Source organism: Microtus pennsylvanicus, chromosome 2, assembly GCF_037038515.1.
Source record: "Microtus pennsylvanicus isolate mMicPen1 chromosome 2, mMicPen1.hap1, whole genome shotgun sequence".
Classification (NCBI taxonomy): domain Eukaryota; kingdom Metazoa; phylum Chordata; class Mammalia; order Rodentia; family Cricetidae; genus Microtus; species Microtus pennsylvanicus.
Genome location: NC_134580.1, coordinates 26,845,708 through 26,864,852, shown reverse-complemented (window position 1 = coordinate 26,864,852; position 19,145 = coordinate 26,845,708). Strand labels below are relative to the sequence as shown.

The window sequence follows — 19,145 nt, the reverse complement described above, 5'->3', positions numbered from 1 at the left end:
AAAGGCTTCCTTCGGAGTCCACTGTCTCGGTGCTCTCTCTGGTCGGCCTTGGCTGTCGCGAGGGCAAGCAGAGGGAACCAGCCCACTTGGCCAACCGGGCGCTGTGGGTGGTCGGAGGCACCGGCTGTGGGCGGGACCCCCGGAGCAGCGCGCCCCGGGGCTGCGGCGACCCGACCACGGGTCCAGTTGTCCCCTCCGTCTGCGCCCACCCCCGCCCGCACCAAGGAGCCCCGGAAGCGGCGGGATTTCCTGTGCCCGCCCCGCGCTGGCCGCCGTCGCCTGTCGCTGGCTGTGCGGGCCGCGGGCTCGGCCGCGCCAGGCGGGAGGCAGCACCAAGGGCCCGAGCCAGGGTGAGTGTGGCCGGGACGAGGGCGGGCGAAGGGGGAGGGAGCCGGCCTGGCAGTGGGGACTGTGGCCTCGATGCTGCGTACCCGGTCCCACTGCTGTCACTCGCGCGGACGCCCGCGGCACCCTTTTTCTCACTTGCTCTAGCCTCGGCTCGAGGGAACCTGTTTTCTGGCCCCGCTTTGCTCGCTCAGGTTTTGTCATGTCCCCAGTCTTCTGAAATCTGACCCTCCCCGGGGTGCTGTGATCCGGAGAGAAGAAACCTTACTCGCTGCAGGCTCGGGGCCCTGGCCGTGCCACACCCGCGGCGGGGCTACTAGAGTCACTCATGTCCCTGTGCCCTTGGGCCCCTCTTTGATACCAGGGCCCATTCTCTATCCAACAACAGAACTCTCTGGAAAAAGAAAGAAAGAAAGAAAGAAAGAAAGAAAGAAAGAAAGAAAGAAAGAAAGAAAGAAAGAAAAAAAAAAAACTTTCTGCAGATGCCCAGCCTCCTAGGTACATAAGCAGACAACAGGAAGGAAAGCCCAAGAACCTATGCTCGGCCAGCTTGGGATCATCCTGAACTAGGGAAAGGAAGGAGAGAAAACAGGTTCATTCTGCAGCTCAGATGCTCGCTCTGCCATGATCTCCTTAGGGAATGCAGGGAGGTGACAGTTATCCACTCCTTCCTTTGCTCGGGTTTTGCCAGCATTTTCAAAGGTTTTTCTGTCGTCGTCCAGCAGGCCCAGTGGGCTCTTCAGAAAGGCTTCCGTGCGTGGGAGGACCTTTCTGCCGAGGACATGAAGGGAAATGGGTTGGAGGCAGGTGTCCAGGTGCTAGGCTGGACTTGAAATGTGCTGAGAACTTGCGCAGGCAGTCAGAAACAAGGATGGCTTATGGAGAAAAAGGGCGATGGGTGCCCTGCGCATTTAAAACTGAGACGGATACAGGGGCTGAAATTCAGAGGAGAGCTATAATTGAAGTTTCCCCTTAGTACGCTTTACTCTTTTCCTTTCTCATGAGAAGTCCTTGAAAGAGAGACCACGTAAACTGGGTATTAGTTCAAGATGCGTCCACGAGGATCTTTGGGTTTCAAAGATGAAAGAGAAATTTGTTTTTCCTGTACACTGTGCTTAGAAATTTTTGTCAAAGAAAAATAGACAAGAAAGTAAGCCGCTTGAGGTCTACTGTAGCCTTCAATTCACGTATCGAATGATCACGCGATAGCCAAAGTAGCTACCGAAATTCTGACCCGTTCTTGGGAGATTTTTGGCGACCCTGTTTATTTGGGTATTGTATAAGAATCACAAAAATAGATTGCCAAGCAGAAAGTCATTCTCAAATGGGACCTGTCTTGTTCTATAAATGTCCAAAGAGGAGTGCAGACTTGATCGTATGCTTTGTAGGACTGATTCTTTAAAAACAACAACAACAAAACTAACCTAAATCTCTTTCTTGGGTCCAGAACCCGTTCCTTCTGTTTGATACATACAGATGCTTACAGCTGGTGTGACTGCTCAGCCTTTTGTGCTTGACAAGCAAAAAAACCGTGTCCATTTCCACTGACGGTGTGTGCTGTCCCTTTCTTGACTTGAATGTCTTCCAATGAGCAAATCCTGCCTTCTCCATACCATTCTTGAATGTATATAATGCATTGTGACTGGTGCCTGTCAAGCAAGTGTATCTTGTATTTCAGACCATGGGGCTGTTGATTCCCCCAATGTTTGTGTTAATAACACACCTTCCCTGGTTTCCATATCTTGTCCAACCTCCGTTCTTTTCTGCTTTCTCCGATTACTTCAGCTCCTCACTGACCTGCAGTTTCTCTCATCAGTTAGGGCTGTGTTGGGTGTTTATACCTCAGCTATAGGCTCCGGGATCCTGGTTTTTCTGCTATGCTTGTATCACTGTCCATGTCCTACATATGAGTGATTGGTCACATGTCCCTTTGTTGAGGCTTTTCTTACAGGAGACGCTTTCTGAACAGGTGCTCATGACAGGTCACACCCCTGGGTGGGACGTCTAAATCAGTTGATGAGGTTGCAGTTTGTGGCATAGAATCTCTGGGTCTGCTCACTCCCATCTTTGTTGAATGCATTCCTTCCTGCATTTCCCCCACATCCACTGCACTTTGGATGGTAGAAATGCAACGGATAGCCTCTGGGTTTTCGGGATTTTTCTTTTATTTTTAAGGAAGTTCTTGCGGTCCTCAGGGATGTACTTTATAGCACAAGGTCTCCAAAATGGCAGCGCCTTGACTGTGTGGTGCTGGTCAGTTTTTTAGTTCCTCCAGAAAAGTTTTGACTCAACATCATGCTTTGTGAGTTTGTCTCCTGCTGGGCTCCTCTCACTGTCATCCTCAGCCTTCTCTGAAATGGCTTTGGCATGCCCTTCCCCACCTTCTGTAGTTGCTTTTGGCGTGTTCCAGGTCACGGTCTGTGCTTGCCGCAGAAATGCTTTCTGAACAGCCTGCAGCCCTGGGAGCAGGATGGGAGTCGACAAATGTACATCTGGATGGGGCAGAGCCCCAGATGGAGAGAGGAAACCAGGAAGAGGGCCCATGGAGAACAGCACCAGGGGCGCTGGAGCACCTTCACTGTGACCTTGAAGAGGAGCCACTGTCCCTTCAGGAGAAGTGTGAGGACACGCAGGGTGCTTTGGAAGCACTACAAGTCTTCTAGTCTCTGCTCAAAAAGTAGTGTTAGAAATTTCCTACCTGGCTGGATGCAGTTGCTCATACTTGTAATCTCATTACTTGGAGGCTAAGGTAGGAGGATTGCCACGAGTTCCAGGGTTCCAGGCCAGCCTGGGTTACATCTCCAGCAACAGTTAACTCTAAGGGCCATGGACTGAAGGACACATCTAATACCATATCCAGCCTGTTTTTTCCTGGACTCTGCTGTCCAGTACACAGTGGGGCCCTGCATTTCCCTAACTGTGCCAATGGGCTTCTTCTGTTTCTCCCATAGTCGTTCCTCCTACATGCAAGTGCATAGTTAATGGTATTGGATGTGGGAGACACAGGAAGTGCTAGAGACTCATGGTTATTGTAAAACACGGTCAATAATAATGTAGGATACTTGATAAGAATCCATTCATGCTATGACTATTCCAATTCAATGTCATTAAATCCTTACAGAACATGTTGAGTGAAGGCATCTACATTTAAATGTATACATTTGAGTTTTTACCAGGGAGCATAGATTGAGAAGGAAAATGGGCCCCAGTGCATGCTGGGACAGATTTTTTTTTTTTATCTCTAACAGCTCCTCTCTCCCCTTATCAGCTCAGTCTGCTCCCTGTGCTCCATCAGTTCCTCAGGAGAGCAACACTGCAGACTGGGAAATGGCAGCCGCACTTCTTGCAGCTGGATCCCAGGTGAGTTCTTTCCCCACCCTGTCTTCTCCCAAGGTCACTGCAGTTGCCTTTCTATAGCTTTGGCATCATCCCGTTGGCTGGTTATGAACACTAATGGTATGCTTATAGCCGAGTAGATTCTGTTTCTAAGGGATGTAAATTGGTTTTGAATGTTATCTGTGGGATGGGATGAGGAGTTCAGAATAACTAATTGGATTCTTTGGGGGAAGAAAATCTGTAATCAGGTATGATGGTGCCCAGCAGTAATTCCAGTCACTTAGGGAGACTGAGGCACAAGTGTTGCCCAAGCCCAAGAATTTTGGGCCAGTCTGTGTAGCATGGTCAGCCCTTATCTCAAAAATAAAATAAAATAAAAGAAAAAATCCTGAAAGAAGTGAGAAAAGAGGTTCCGGGGAAAGCTTAGAAAGCACAAAGCAGAGGGGTGTGTAGATCTTACAGCTTTTAGGAAAGAGAAGAGAAAGAAGAAGCAGGAAGAGAGCACAAGTCTAGAGACCAGCCAGGAAAGACGGCAGCATCGCTAATAGCAACACGTGCAGAAAGCTTATCACATGCATTCTTTCCTGTGCACCTTGTATGTGCTGTGTAATATGGGGGCCAGGTAATCATCCCATTTTATTGTGAGAACGTTGGAGCAGAGAGAGATGGAGGCATTTGGATAATACCACTAAGATGCAGTAGAGCTAACAGTCATTTGGCTCCAGATTTTGGGCTTACCCACTGTACCGTAGCACCTGATGGGGCATCATAGCATACCAGGGGAGCCAGCGTGTTTTGTTCATGTCATGTTGTGTTGACAGAGAAGGGAAGGTCGAGTGGAGGAAGGAGGCTGTGGTACAGTCTGCAAGAAAGGATGAGGAGGTAAGAGGAGACTTAGTAGACACCTGTAGTTAAAGAGGGAGTGATGCCTTTGTCACGGCTCTGACTTCTCATGGTCTCACACGGGAACCTCGTCTAGCGAATTATCCTCACTCACTCCTTGATCTCATTTCTTTACTCTTTTTCTCTTTACAAAGCTATGGGTCTTGCCTACTCACCTGTTGGCAGTTCTCTAGCTGGGTCCTCTCTCACCCTCCTTCCTGGACTATCTCAGCCCTTCATAGTAAGATCGTATTTTCCATCAGAGCAACTGCTGACAGACAACCTCTGTGTTTGTTTCAGGGACTGGTAACCATCAAGGATGTGTCATTGTGCTTCTCCCAGGAGGAGTGGCGGAGCCTGGATCCCTCGCAGACTGACTTTTATGGAGAATATGTTATGCAGGAAAACTGTGGGATTGTCGTCTCTCTGAGTAAGCAGGACATTCTGTGTCCTGAAAGGCTCTCCTGGGAGGGTGGGATCACCTGAGGGCTGTTGGATAGTACCTGCCTAGGAGGCTTTCGCTGTCAGGGACTCTGTCTAGGTAGACTTCCACCAAAGAAAGAATGTTGGAGATCAGCCTGAAAAAGTTGAAGCAAGGGATCTTTTTGTACATAATGGCAAATTATGGAGGGAAAAATTGAAGCTCATCTTGGTTGGGAATTTGAGACTTAGAGAGCAGAGACAGGGACACCTGGAGCTATATCCCTGGGACCTGGAGCGCCCCCATGGGAAAGTAAGGGTACTGCAGTGGAATTGACAGTGGATCTGAGGTACAGTCATGGCCAGAAGGATATGGCCTAGGAGGAGGTGAGTGGAAGACAAACTGGTTCCTTGGGAAAGAGCTTGTGGTTTTCTAGAAAAAGAAAGAGGGACTAACAGAAGTGACTGGAGGCTTCTGTCCAACTCTTCAGTCCTGGCATCCCAAGGAGGAATCTAGGGAACGGTTTTGTTCATTAATATAGAATTGCTGTTGAAGTAAGCTGGTGTGTGTCTGTTTCCTTTTCTCGTGTGCAGGGTTTCCGATTCCCAAACTGGACATGCTTTCTCAGCCAGACGGAGGAGGAGAGCAGTGGGTACCTGACCCCCAGGACTTAGAAGGGAGAGATATCCTGAAGGTCACATATACAGGTGAGGACCCAGAAACCCTCTCTTGTGGTGTCGTCTTTACTGTGTCACTAAGCACAAAGCTCAGAATTCTTATATTTCCAAAAGCAAGGCTGGGGTGCAAGGCAGACCCTGAAGTCAGGCTGTGTGGGCTTGGATCATAGGTCATACCTGTGAGACCTCGTTTCTAAGTTATTACAGCTAGCTATGCTAACACGTGATTGCAGACGAGCATCAAAACGTAATAGTCATCTTTTAAGAGTCGTTATTGATGCTGTAGGTCAGCGTCCATGTCACTGCAGAGATAGATGTCTTCTGAATGGATCTACTGATGCTGACAGCTGGTGACTTAACCAGCGACGACTGCAGCTCACTCCTTCCCTCTGTCCAGATGGAGGTGTGAAGATGGGGCTGGTAGCGATGAACGGTAGTAAATACATAATGATGATAGAAAAAGAATAATGAGAGCATTTATCACTTACTGAGTGTAGATCAAGAGTGGATATAATTATCCTGAAAAGAAGGATTCTAGTCTTACTGGGAGAGAGAGAAACACACACACACACACAAACACAGGGGGGCGTTCCTGTTTTATGAACGAAATGAAGACTCACAAGGTAAAGAGTCTCAGATGAAAACTTGACTCATTTCTCTTCAAGACTAGGCTCTTGAACATCCCTGTAGCAACTGCACAACCTTGTGATTTCACACGTGCTCTTCCAGCCCCTCTGGGATAACATTTGGCACCATACAACTTTCCCTGGGACTGAGTGCTGGGATAGCATCTCCGGACTCTCCTTCTAAGAGTGCTGTTCTTCCTTCCCCATAGGAGCCGGGAGCGAGCATGAAGGTGACACTCCTGGAATAGAGCCGGAAACTCCCAGGGTGTTATCCAGTGTATCTGAAGATACTGTTCCCTGGAATCCAGGGCAGGCTCAGAGCTGGGAGTCCATGCCTAGGGGCCCCAGAAACATGCTCCTAAGCCCACCCTTTGTTCGGGAAGACAGCTTCTCAAGCCTTCTGGGTAGTGCTGAGATGGACTCTCTCTTAAAGCCCCATACATGCCCTCAGTGTGGGAAACGGTTTGTGTGGGGCTCCCATCTCGCCAGGCATCAGCAAACACACACTGGGGAAAGGCCCTACAGCTGCCTCAAGTGTGAGAAAAGCTTTGGGAGAAGGCATCACTTGATTAGGCACCAGAAAACCCATCTACGTGACAAGCCAAGCAGGTGTTCTGAGTGTGGCAAGAATTTTCGATGCAACTCCCATCTGGCCAGCCACCAGAGAGTCCACGCGGAGGGTAAGTCCTACAAGGGCCAAGAGATCGGAGAGAGTCCCGGGAATGGGAAGCAGCAGCTTGCCCCACCGGTGCCAAAGTGCCATGTGTGCACTGAATGCGGGAAGAGCTTTGGCCGAAGGCACCACCTCGTGAGACACTGGCTCACCCATACTGGGGAGAAGCCCTTCCATTGCCCTCGCTGTGAGAAGAGCTTTGGTCGCAAGCACCACCTGGACAGGCACCTGCTGACCCACCAGGGACAGAGTCCTGGGAGCAGCTGGGACAGAGGGACATCTGCCTTTTGAAATCCGTCTCTTCTGTAGCTATGGTCAAACCTCTCAGCCGGTTCTATCAGCAGCCACTGCCAGAGATGTCCCTCTCCTGGACCCTGATGGCCAGAGCATTTCTTACCAGTTCAAACAAAAACAGAGTTCTTTGGGCAAAATTTTGGGAAACAGTGCAAAATCTGTGTGTGATTATTCATCTTGAACCTACTGCCAAGAAAACAGTGGAACCAGTAGTGATGAGTGAGGTTCGTTCTCATTGGTTGGAGACTATGTTGGAGTCTAAATATTCATGCATCACCCTTGTGTGCTGATTATTTTATATCCCCTTTGAAGAGGGGATATAAAGTGAAAGGGGCCATGTCAGTATATCAAGGGCCCTGAGAACTACTGCAGTCAAACCAGTGTCTATTAATGCAATGTTTCCTAAATTTATTTGGCCTCAGGATCTATTTCAGATTCCCACAGAACTGGTGACCCTGTGAAATGTATTTCTGTCATCACTGGGTTAAAAGGCGACGAGGAAACAAGAAAGAAACAGTGACCAGACACTCAGAACCCCGATGTTGATCTATGAAAGCATGGGGGCCAGACATTGTTGTATAGGTCTATCATCTTCCCCATCATTACACGTGCCTCTCACCCTTACCTCTGAAAAACATAAAGTGGCCTTTCACTTTCTATTCTATTCTCTCTCTCTCTCTCTCTCTCTCTCTCTCTCTCTCTCTCTCTCTCTCTCACACACACACACACACACACACACACACACACACACACACACACACACACGGCTGAGGATCAGGTTACAAAGCTAAAGGATGGACTTTACACCCCAAGTAGTCCAGGCCCACGCCGAAGAAAACACTATTCCCCTCAAGAGCCTTCCCTTTGTATTTGGTGTCTGTGTACGTGTGAAGAATCTTTGTGGAAAGCATGCTCAGGGCAGACTGGACTCACGAGGTGTTCTAGGATTGTGTTCTAAGGTAAGACTAGTGGGGACAGTATGCGTTTCTGGTTTTTATTTTTTTGGTAAAGGGATTCTCAGTAGAACAGTGCAATGGTGGCTTAAGTTGTGTACAAAGTTTCCCCCAGAATTCTTGGGATGTGGATTTGTATATCTAAGTCAGAATCTCTGTGATGAAAATTATTTTTTCCCACATAGATGGAAAGAGACTATTTTTTGTTGACTTCAAGCAAGGTGCCAGTGGGTCGCGCTCAGTGCAGTTTTGTCTTGTTTTAAGTGCTACAAGATTAGGACAGGAATAGCAGCGCCGGAAGTTACTCCCATCGTTCTTGTTGGATTTTCTTAGCTTCTCCAAAGGGAGGAACTGTTGTCGAGCATCTCATTCTCCCAGGAAAAGGGACTTTTGGGGAAAAGGCTGTAGCTAGGTCTGGCACTGGTGAGGGTAAAAGAACTCTCTGAGAGGGTTCCTCTGTGTTCTGGAAATGACATTACACCGATACTCTTGACTCTAAGGTTAGCCGCCTGCACAACAGCTCCTACCAATGTTCTCACGTCTGTTGGTTCATGAGTCGGCCACTGTTTTGCATTTTGTGGTGGTATTAATCTTACAATCCAACAATTTATCTTCTATATAAGAGAAGTTTGGAGTTGGGAAGGAAAAGAGCAAAGTATGTAAAAGTGGGTATTTTTCTCTTCAAGGTTTTCATGCTGTTTTTGTTTCCCCTAAGATATTCATTTCTCGAATACAGTTGGAATTAGCCAGAGAAGTAGGAGGAAGTGGTTTGCAGCAATCTAGTTGATGCAGGTACTGCTCAGAAAGATCTGGGTGAATCAGACAGAGCTCTTGGGCCCTGGGCTCAAGAGGAATTGAAATAGAGTCATGTTGCTGACTGGGCCTCCTGGTTACTTAAGCATCCTCACACTAACTCCCTCCTGCTGCTGAGACTAGCCTTCCTTCTGGAGCCAGAATGCATTTGTCTTGTGTTCTGATGAATTCAGCAAAAGCAGACAGCCCTTTGCGAGCAGACCCTACCCTATGCCCCAGAAACAAGGTCAGTCTGGAGTCAGTGTTGAGGAACAGAAAAATCTCCCACTTAAGTCAGTTCTGGGTAACGCCCTCTGTAGGAGAACATGTTTCAAAGGCTCATTGTGGTATCTCACACCTGTAATCCCAGCGCTTGGGGGGAAGGAGGATGGACCCCTAACTTCTGGGTTAGCAACAGCTATGTAATGAGATTCTGTCTAAAAACCAGAAGGAATTTCTTCCTGCCTGACTCATGGTTGTTGTATAGATCCCTGCGTCAAGAAGTACAAGGCAAGATTCAGGACGTATTTTAAGGATTAAAATCCTAAAGGTGTCCAGAGATGAGGACAGGGCTGGATCACAATACTGGAATCTGCTTACACCATCCTCTGTCCTTAGGGACATGGGCACACTCACAGCTCAGCTTGCACAGCTGTCTTTAAGGGCATGCGGAAGTTACCTTCCGTCTTATCAAATTATGCCTGGTGATAGCCACACTTCACCTCCATGCTTTACTCTCTTCTAGTCATTGCAGGGATAGGAAGTGGAGCCCCTAAAGTGCAGGTGCACCCCGCTGACAGGCAGGTAGAGTCCAAGGGCTTTGTGCAAAAGGAACAGCCCTTTGGCTCATTTCCTCATCTGGTCTACCTCGGTCCAATACCACTGCCTGTGCACAAATAATAAAACAAGCAACAGCCATTAAATGAATGAATAGGTCCGTTTTCCCCCCCCAGGAAACTTTCCACAGCTTCAAGCTTTCACCTTCTCAACTCCGTACCTCATGACCACACTATCCCTTTAACGTTTTGAAGTTTTGTGTGTATGAGTGTTTTGCCTGAATGGATGTATATGCACTACGTGTGTCTGATGCTCTCAGAGGTCAGACATGGGCAATGGATCTCCCAGAACTGTCATTATGGACGATTGTGATCCACCATGTGGGTGCTGGGAATGGAATCCCTGTGCTCTGCAAGAGCAACAAGTGCTCTTAAATGTCAAGTCACCTTTCCAGAACCCTGCACTGGCCCCTTTAAATAAAATGTACCGGTGTTCTCTCTAGAAAATTGTAAATAGGGTGGTCTATTGGGAGGAGCCCATTGTGCTTCCCTGTTTGCAGTATGTCTTCACTATTCTGGTTATCCGCCCCTTTCATTCTCCTAGAGAAGCCTTACACAGAACTCGGTAGCCCAGAGGGTATTGCTTTCTCAAGGCGCTTTGTATTCTAGAGAGATGCTATCCTTTCAGGGGAGGTATGGGGGCCATGGTTTGGGACAAAGCTTCTCCTGTCCCAACACGCCTACAAGGAAATCACTGTTTTCTGTCTCCACCAAGGGCAGTGTGAGCCCTGCCCCAGACCTAGAGGTTCCTTCCGTCCCTCTTCCGCCAATCACACTGAACAGGGGTGGGTGAAACTGAGCTGACAAAATCCCATCTTTCCTTGTGTGCTCTACCACACTGTGTTTCTAAGAGTGTGGCCTTTGAACCCAATAATGTTTTTTAAAGCATGCCCTCCAGAATTGAGGACCACTGGCTGGAGACTCAGATTTCATCCAAGCAGCGATGCTGCTTCACCCTCTAAGTGAAACATCACACTCAGGAGGCATATCCTGGGTCCTGTCCCCTGCTTTCTTTCCTTGTCCCTGAAGAACTAGCGTTGGCCACTGATATCTGTAACGTCAAGTTCCTGTAATCGACTAGGACTGGAGATTTCAATATCTCATTATTTTACACTCCAAACAAAACAACCGCTTGGGTCCACACCTCAGGTGCTGCCCCCACTTCTGCTTCCCCACAAGTGACACACTTCCTGTTCCTTCCTCACTTCTATCTGGATTTTGAGCAATCTCACCCCTTTCCAAAGGTATCTATTCTGCCCTATTTCTGTCTCTGAGAACCTGGTTTCTCTCTCAAGTTTCTGACTAATTCCACTCCATTGTGATCCCATCTGTTCCTCTGCCCACTGCCGAGTTTCATCTTTAACTCTCCCATGCTGAGGTCAACCCGTTCTTTTCATTCCTTCCCCTAAATTCTTGGCTCAACTGGGGTAGGCAGGAAGCCCTACAAGGATGACCTAAATTGCCATATTCTAAATTTCTATTCCCTGTTCATCTCTCCAGATTTTTTAAAGGCCATGACAGAGTATTGCTAATGGGTGAGTTGGTGGGGTGAAGGGCAGGTTGTGCCTCAATCTCGACCAGCCCCCAGTTGCCCCTCCAAATCCTGCCTCAGTAACAAGTCCCCTCAGATTACCCACCTCCCATTTTTGCTGGGTCAGTGACCAGCTCTAGAGAGAGCTGCAGTGCTGCATGGAGAGGGTGGGGCCCTTGAATGAGGACAGACCTTGGACACTCCCCTCCCCAGTTCTCCACCAGTCTCAGGGCCACTCTGCAAGGGTCTGGAGTATGGAGGCCCAGGTGGTGATGACCTCCTCCAACTGACCTCAAGGCAAGTTCACAGAAGCTAGGTATTTAGGGGAAGCTAAAAGAAGCTTGAAGCTGGCTCAGGTGGAGTTAAGACACAGAGAAATCTGGCTCTGGGGTTGCTTTGAAAGGGATGGGACAAGGGCCATAGAGGCTGACGGCTGACCCACTGATCTGTTGAGATCAAGCCCGTGGGCCTGCAGGCAGAACCTCTTTACCTCATGAGTGTAGCACAGGGCCATAGGGACTCCATGCAATAGAAAGAAGCCTAGAAGACCCCTGCTTAAGAGTAGTGCTTCAGATATGTCTTAGGATTTCTCAGGCTTATTCATGTCTCCTTGCGTTCGCTCTCACTTCCCCTCAACCACTTGAGAAAAACTTTTCAACAAATCTGGTCTTTTCCACCACACGGCGAAAAAAAGAACACAGATAGAAATTAGAGAATTGGGAAAAAAGAAAGGACAGTCATTGTGATCCTGAATTCATTGGGCGTGCCCCTGTATGCAACTAGCTTCAACAAATACTTGAAATTCTGACATGCTGTCTACTCCGTCCAAGCTTTCCTGCTCACACCACCTCAGGTTTTAAGTTGTCTGCTTTGGATCTTGTAATGTTGTCCCTATATTAAATCCTCAGACTGCCAGTTTCATGTTTCTGGGTGCTTGCCTTTTGTGTTTAATGAGAGTCAGCTCAACCAGATAGCTTGCCATGTTGGAGTTCCCCAGAAGTGAGAGGAGGAGAAATTTGCTAATTTGAGACCCTTGACATTCAAATATTGTGGAAGTAGGTTCTGGACCTGTAACCTTCACCAACACAGAAACAATATAAGGACATAGATTATAGAAAGACAAATTGTTGTAGATGTAAAACGTATGCAGAACACCTAATAGACCAGACCAGAGAAGAAAGCTTAGTGAAAACACTAAATCCACACAGCAGTGAGGGGATATTGACAGCTTCAAGAGAAAAGACACAAGCCACGCTGTGAAGACACAAGCCACGCTGTGATGGCTCTTCTTAGTTGTCATCTTGACTACATCTGGAATCAACTCTAAAGCCCAAGTGGCCGGGTACATTGCTAACATTTTTGTTCTTAAGTAAATCATCTGAAGTAAGGAGAAGACCCACTTCTAATCCAGATCTTTTGAGTGGGAAGATCCCACCTTTAATTTGGGTCACACCTTCTGATGGCAGCCTAGTCCCAATGGGAAATTTTGTAATTAAAAGCCAGAAGAGATTGAAGCAATGTACTCCAAGTTCTAAAATCAAACCACAAATATCAACCCAGACCACTTTACTTAGCAAAGCTATCTGCCTTGGTTGAAGCATAAAGAAAAACATTTTAAGAGAAACACGTGCATGCACACACACACACACACACACACACACACACACACACACACACACACATTCTTTCTGACCTACAGAGAATACATGAATATTGCAGACTGAAGAGAGGAATGACCACAGCAAAGAGGTCACAAAAAAACCCCCAAACAAATGGAGCTGTAATTACTGAAACACAAAATTGGCCTATGAACACAAACAGGAAAAAGAACGATACACACTGTTCTCAATAATAGCTTTACATAGCCCAGCCTGTGAGTTTGTGTCTTTCCTATTGAGGAATTGAGACCATTTGCACCGAGAGTCCTCAAGGAGCAGTGTTTGCTGACTCCTGTTAGTTTTTTGTTATGGTGAGGGGTTCCCTCCCCATGTCTTTTGATTTGCTGTCATGGGATTATTTATTCCTATATTTTCTTGGGTGTTTCTCTTGCAGCTTTTAATTTTTCTTTCTCCTATATGGTTAGTATTCTGATTATGTTGTGGAAATTTCTTTTCTGGTCTGGTCTATTTGGTACTAATTATGCTTCTTATACCTTGGTAGGGCTTTTCTCCTTTAGGTTAGGGAAATTTTCTTCATTGATTTTGTTGAACATATTTTCTGTGCCTTTGACCTCAATTCCTGTTATTCTTAGTGTCTTTTCATAGTGTCTCAGATTTCCTGAATGCTTTGTGCTTGTTTTTTTTTTTTGATTTGACATTTGAATGCATTGACCCCATAAGCTCATAGGAAGTAGAACTAACAGGAGGTGTGGCTTTGTTGAAGTAGGTGTGGCCTTGTTGGAGGAAATGTGTCACTGTGGGGGTGGGCTTTGAAGTCTCAAATATGGTCAAGTCATGCCCAATATCTCAGACCACTTCCTGTTACCCACATTATCAAGACGAAAGACTCTCAGCTCCTCCAGCACCACGTCTGCCTGCATGTTGCCATGTCCCATCGTGATGAAGACACCCCAATACTTTTTTCTTTTTAAGAGTTGCCATGGTCATGATGTCTCTTCACAGCAACAGAAACACTAAGACATAAGTCTCATACTCTGGTGGGGAGACAGATTTTGCTTCACCTCCTAAAACTTAAATCTCCAGTTTTACCTCAATTTGGGTTTTCTTTAGTTTTAATTTCAGACACTGAACTGTTCCATTCACTTCCTTCCACTATTTATGCTTTCACAGACTTTATTAAGGGGTTGATTGATCTCTTTGTGGTTCTTAAGCATATTCATGATAGCTATTTGAAGGCTTGTCTTGTGCTTCAGCTGTCTTGATTATCAGGGACTTTTCTGTAGGAGAGTTGCTGGGCTCTGGTGGAGGCTTATAGTTTAGGGTGGTGTGGATGTGGTTTCTCAGTGGCATCTAGGTTTCTAGATTTGTGGATATCCATGATTGTAGGTGTTGATATCTGGTCTTTGTAGGGTCGAGGGCTCTGTTTCTTGGTTCTGTCACCTGCTCTGGATCTGAGGAAACTGTGGTGATTATGGGTTGTCTGGTGTGGAGTACTTCTGAGTCCCTGCCACTGGGGTTCCTGGGGCTTCCTATAGAATGTGTTTCTAGATATTTGGGGCTGGCATAAAGGAATGGGCTTGGACTAGGAGAGTAAAGGTCTGGAAGGGTTTACAGGGAGAAGGGTCTGCCACAAGAGTTAACAAAGCCCCCAGAGAGTGAAGTCAGAGAGCAAGCAGTGGTCGTACACAGGGCTGTGAGTGATCTTACACAGGGGCGTGAGTGGTCGTTCACAGGGCTGTGAGTGGTCTTACACAGGGCCGTGAGTGGTCTTACACAGGGCCGTGAGTGGTCTTACACAGGGCCGTGAGTGTCTTACACAGGGCCGTGAGTGGTCTTACACAGGGCCGTGAGTGTCTTACACAGGGCCGTGAGTGGTCTTACACAGGGCCGTGAGTGGTCTTACACAGGGCCGTGAGTGGTCTTACACAGGGCCGTGAGTGGTCTTACACTGGGCCGTGAGTGGTCTTACACAGGGCCGTGAGTGTCTTACACAGGGCCGTGAGTGGTCGTTCACAGGGCCGTGAGTGGTCTTACACAGGGCCGTGAGTGGTCTTACACTGGGCCGTGAGTGGTCTTACACAGGGCCGTGAGTGTCTTACACAGGGCCGTGAGTGGTCGTTCACAGGGCCGTGAGTGGTCTTACACAGGGCCGTGAGTGTCTTACACAGGGCCGTGAGTGGTCTTACACAGGGCCGTGAGTGGTCTTACACAGGGCCGTGAGTGGTCTTACACAGGGCCGTGAGTGGTCTTACACAGGGCCGTGAGTGGTCTTACACTGGGCCGTGAGTGGTCTTACACAGGGCCGTGAGTGTCTTACACAGGGCCGTGAGTGGTCTTACACAGGGCCGTGAGTGGTCGTACACAGGGCCGTGAGTGGTCTTACACAGGGCCGTGAGTGGTCTTACACAGGGCCGTGAGTATCTTACACAGGGCCGTGAGTGGTCTTACACAGGGCCGTGAGTGTCTTACACAGGGCTGGGAATGATCAGCTGTCTTTGAGTCATTTCTGTTCCTGTCAGTATCCTCTCACCAATATTACTGTAGCCCCCAAAAAATTAATTGATTCACCAAGTTGGATTGAGGTTGTTGCCTCACTTTGATCTGTCATGGTTCTTTATCTGGGGTAAACAGATATTTGTTCCTATCTCCCCAGGAATAGTTTCACATAAATGTTCACTACAATGCTACTCCCAATAATAATCTGATTATCATTGTATTAGACAGGTGGGGTAAGAGGAAAGCCAAGAATTGAGGATAAAGACATTCACTTTCTTGCTCTGATTAAAAGAACCAAAAGTTCCATGCAATGTACATTAAAAGGTGGGGGTTGTGACTTATTCATTGTAGTGTTCTCAGGATAGGACCCAGAGTCTTGCATTAATGACTGGATTGAGGGATATAATTAGCTATTTGGAGGAAGTCCTTTGGTAGAACACTCAGATAGCCCAATGAGTTGGGCAGCCTGAATTGAGTTCATGAGTTCCTGTATTTCCCTAAAACAGTTACTCCAGAGTTTATCAATGAAAATAAATGAACAATCATCTTCGTCCAGACAGGCTGAGGGTTTGGATCTCCTATTTGCTACTGGTTCTGATCAAGGTAATATAAGGTTGATTAAGTTGTACTGAATGGAATTTTGCTTAAACAGTAATAATAGAAGTGTGGTGGTTCCTAGGAAAAATAGATGAGTGACCAGAGTCATTAACAGGTTATTTTAGGTAGAAATAATTCAAGATCATTGTATTTGGGGGGTTAAAACCCAGGACTAGAAGGGTATGCCGTAACCTCCAGCCATAAGGGCATTTAGTTTTGCTGTGTGTCCAGTAGACAATGTTCCTCCCTCCAGATCGACCCTATTCTCACCCCCGTTGCTTCACTTGGCCATTCACATTCAAGTGCTCAGAACTACAGATATGGGGGTTCACACTTCAGATCACACCCACGGGAGACACGCGGCCAGTGCTTTTGTGATTTGGCTTTGGTGAATTTAACATGGTCATTCCTGTGCACGAAAGAAAGTTCACAGTAGCATACTTTCCTATACATGACATGAGTGCATACTGATTGAAATTTCCCTTGTGGAAGATGAAGTTTCTCCTGGGAAAATCACAGCCAGCTATACAGCTGGAGAAAGCTCCCATGTCCACTATGACCTTTTTTTCAAGAATAAAAAACCCCAGCAGCATCCCATCTCTCACTTATCCTTCTTCACGTGGAGGCAGACTGTCTGTGTCCTAACGCCTTCCTTATCCAGGAAGTTAGAGTCGCAGCTGTGGCAAGCTGTGGTAGCTCCTGCTACCCGTCCCCCTCGCATGCAGAGCTAAACCATGCTGTGCTCACTCTAGGCTCACCGCGCCCAGAGTAGACTTGTTCTAGAAAAGTGCACGAGGGCGCTGTCTTGCCTGCACCTCTCATAAGCGTGTTGTCAATATTAGCAGTTTCCCCTCTGAGATTCACTCTTTCCCAGCTCTCAATTCCCCTCTGCTGAATTTCCCTACATCCAGTCCTCACTATGAGGTTTAGTCCCCCCCACCCCCTCACCCCGACATTGTGTAACAATCCCAACATTTTACAAAGAAACAATTCAAGACCACAGGTGCTTAGGTGAAAGGAATGGCTAAGGTCAGAAGAGCGGAGCTCTGACTGGAACTCGGAGTGTTCTAAGTCGCCATCTGGTCCTGCTCTGCGGACACCAGCGCCCCATCGAAAACCACTTACACACTTACACACTTACACACACTTGTCCCGAACGCCTACGCTGTGCCACACCCCATGCTGAATGCTTTCACCCTCGACCTCATTTAACCTTGCATTCACATCCAAGGTTTTATATACTGTATATAAAATACTGTAATTCAGGATAAAAGCTACAAATTCACTGTAATCAAGTTTTACCCTAAAATTAAAGACCATGTCTGAATTAATAGGGCATTCAGAGGTTATTCTTCTCTTGCCCTCCTCTCAAAGACTTGTTGAGGATTTGATGGTGCTCCTGGCGGGCATTGTTGTGTAGCCCTGGTGATTTCCCTCTTCCTATTTCCCTTCTTTATGAAAGGTCCCGTGGGAATAGCAGAATCTCAATTCCCGCTCCCCTCCCTTTCCAAGCCCCTGCTATAGATCTCACCTCAACACCCACCCTTTTCCCTTCCAGTGGCGAGCAAGAGGAAACACAGACACAGGAAGGTCTTGTAAATAGCTTCAATGAAAGAGAGTTACTCTCCTTGGAGCCTGTCTGGAAAGGAAACAGCGCCCAGAAAACAGCTTCGGCATTAAGGATTCCTCGAGCACCCAGGACTGTCACTTTTCGCAGAAGCCTTGGTGCGTGCTTTTCCTTGTAGGCTGGGAACACTGTTAACTATAGCCACAGCTGGTTTCTGGATGGTTCGTTTTACCACCCTCTCAGGTTCCTGCCTCTTCTTGTCCCTGGATTTCGAGTTTGGCCGGCTCTCATTTTTAGATCGAGACCTGCCGTCTTCTCTTGAAGGTCCTGCTCTGATGTTGTCCATTGTCCTGGCCCTGGTTTGCATCCTGGTTCCCATATGGGCCTCTTCTCTGGTGTTGGTGCACTCCTGTGTCCTGGCTCTGGCACGAGCCTGTTCCTGGGCCCTGGCACAAGCCTGTTCCTGGGCCCTGGCACAAGCCTGTTCCTGGGCCCTGGCACACACGTGGTTCCTAACTCTAGACCTTGACCTTGACCTTGCCCTTGACCTTGACCTGACTCTTGTCCTGACCATCGATCTGGTTATCCTGGACTTTGCCTTCAAAGTCCAAGAATTGTGTCTCCAGCATTCTCTGGCTTTCTTGGCCGCCTTGCGACGCGATCGGGGTCTGCATGGTCTCGGGGCTCGAGATCGGGATTGGGGCAGGGTCTTCCTTGAAGAGCAGCGGCCCATCACCAGCCCGGACTGTCCCACTTTTCTCCTCGGTTTTGTAGCCTTCCAGACCCTGAAGTAGCCTGCAGCATTGCTGCCACTGACCCTCAGAAGCGTACCCCTCTCAGACCTGTCGTGGCAGTTGATCTTCCGGCTCACTTCATAGCCAGCATTTCCCAGCTCCTTCTTGAGCTCTGCCAGAGTCAGCCTCCGGTGGCCAGCTATGGCCCTGAGCAGTAGCTGGGACACCTTGAGCACTGAGTGCGGGTCCCGCCTGGCCGGTGTCCTCGGGTTTCTCTCTGTTGGCTGCTGAATCTGGATCGTAATTTCTGCCCCTTGGGTTTCCCCTCTGGGCCGGGCCCCCTCAGCCATGGGGCCCTCTTCCCCCATTGAGGGGCCAACTACTGTGATCTGGCCTCAGGACTTACAAAGTGTGGAGCTCTGGGGCACCCACGTCACAAAGGGGGGCCCAGCCCCCCCCCCCCCCCCCCCCCCCCCGCTCGCGCCCTGGTAGGAGGACAGACACAGCTTGCCTGCACACTGATCTCCTTTTACTTCTGTGACTCCCATGCCTCCCCCCACCCCCAGTTCTTCAGAGCTGCTTGTCTCTCCCCTCCAGGGAGTTGATCTGGGTCGGTTCCTGCAGGAGTTCTTATCTTTCTGGGACTGTGCTAACACCCACCCAAGAAAAGAGGAGCTGCCCCCAACCCACACCAAGAAACCAATATGATGTGTGTAAAAAGGAAAAGAGGATCCAAGAAACAAAAGCCCAGGCCCCACCACCCACT

General features: G+C 48.1%; 2 protein-coding genes across 7 annotated transcripts; one reads left to right on the top strand and one right to left on the bottom strand.

Moving 5' to 3' along the window:
* The first annotated feature begins 233 nt into the window (after positions 1 to 233).
* On the top strand, positions 234 to 12,280 carry Znf641 (zinc finger protein 641). Of its 6 annotated transcripts, none has more exons than XM_075960517.1 (7): positions 234 to 350; positions 2,756 to 2,964; positions 3,614 to 3,705; positions 4,503 to 4,563; positions 4,864 to 4,993; positions 5,578 to 5,691; positions 6,497 to 10,276. In XM_075960517.1, exons 2-7 carry the CDS (start codon positions 2,830 to 2,832, stop codon positions 7,249 to 7,251), a joined length of 1,287 nt encoding a protein of 428 aa, XP_075816632.1. In that variant the 5' UTR covers positions 234 to 350; positions 2,756 to 2,829; the 3' UTR covers positions 7,252 to 10,276. The 6 variants fall into 6 exon arrangements, with proteins under 6 accessions (XP_075816632.1, XP_075816635.1, XP_075816636.1 ...); XM_075960519.1 differs by having other exon boundaries at positions 278 to 350; positions 2,796 to 2,964; XM_075960518.1 differs by having other exon boundaries at positions 280 to 350; positions 2,779 to 2,964.
* Positions 12,281 to 17,754: 5,474 nt separating this feature from the next.
* On the bottom strand, positions 17,755 to 18,729 carry H1-7 (H1.7 linker histone). The gene has a single exon (XM_075962413.1). The coding sequence runs from the start codon at positions 18,727 to 18,729 to the stop codon at positions 17,755 to 17,757; it is 975 nt and encodes a 324-aa protein (XP_075818528.1).
* Positions 18,730 to 19,145: the final 416 nt, after the last annotated feature.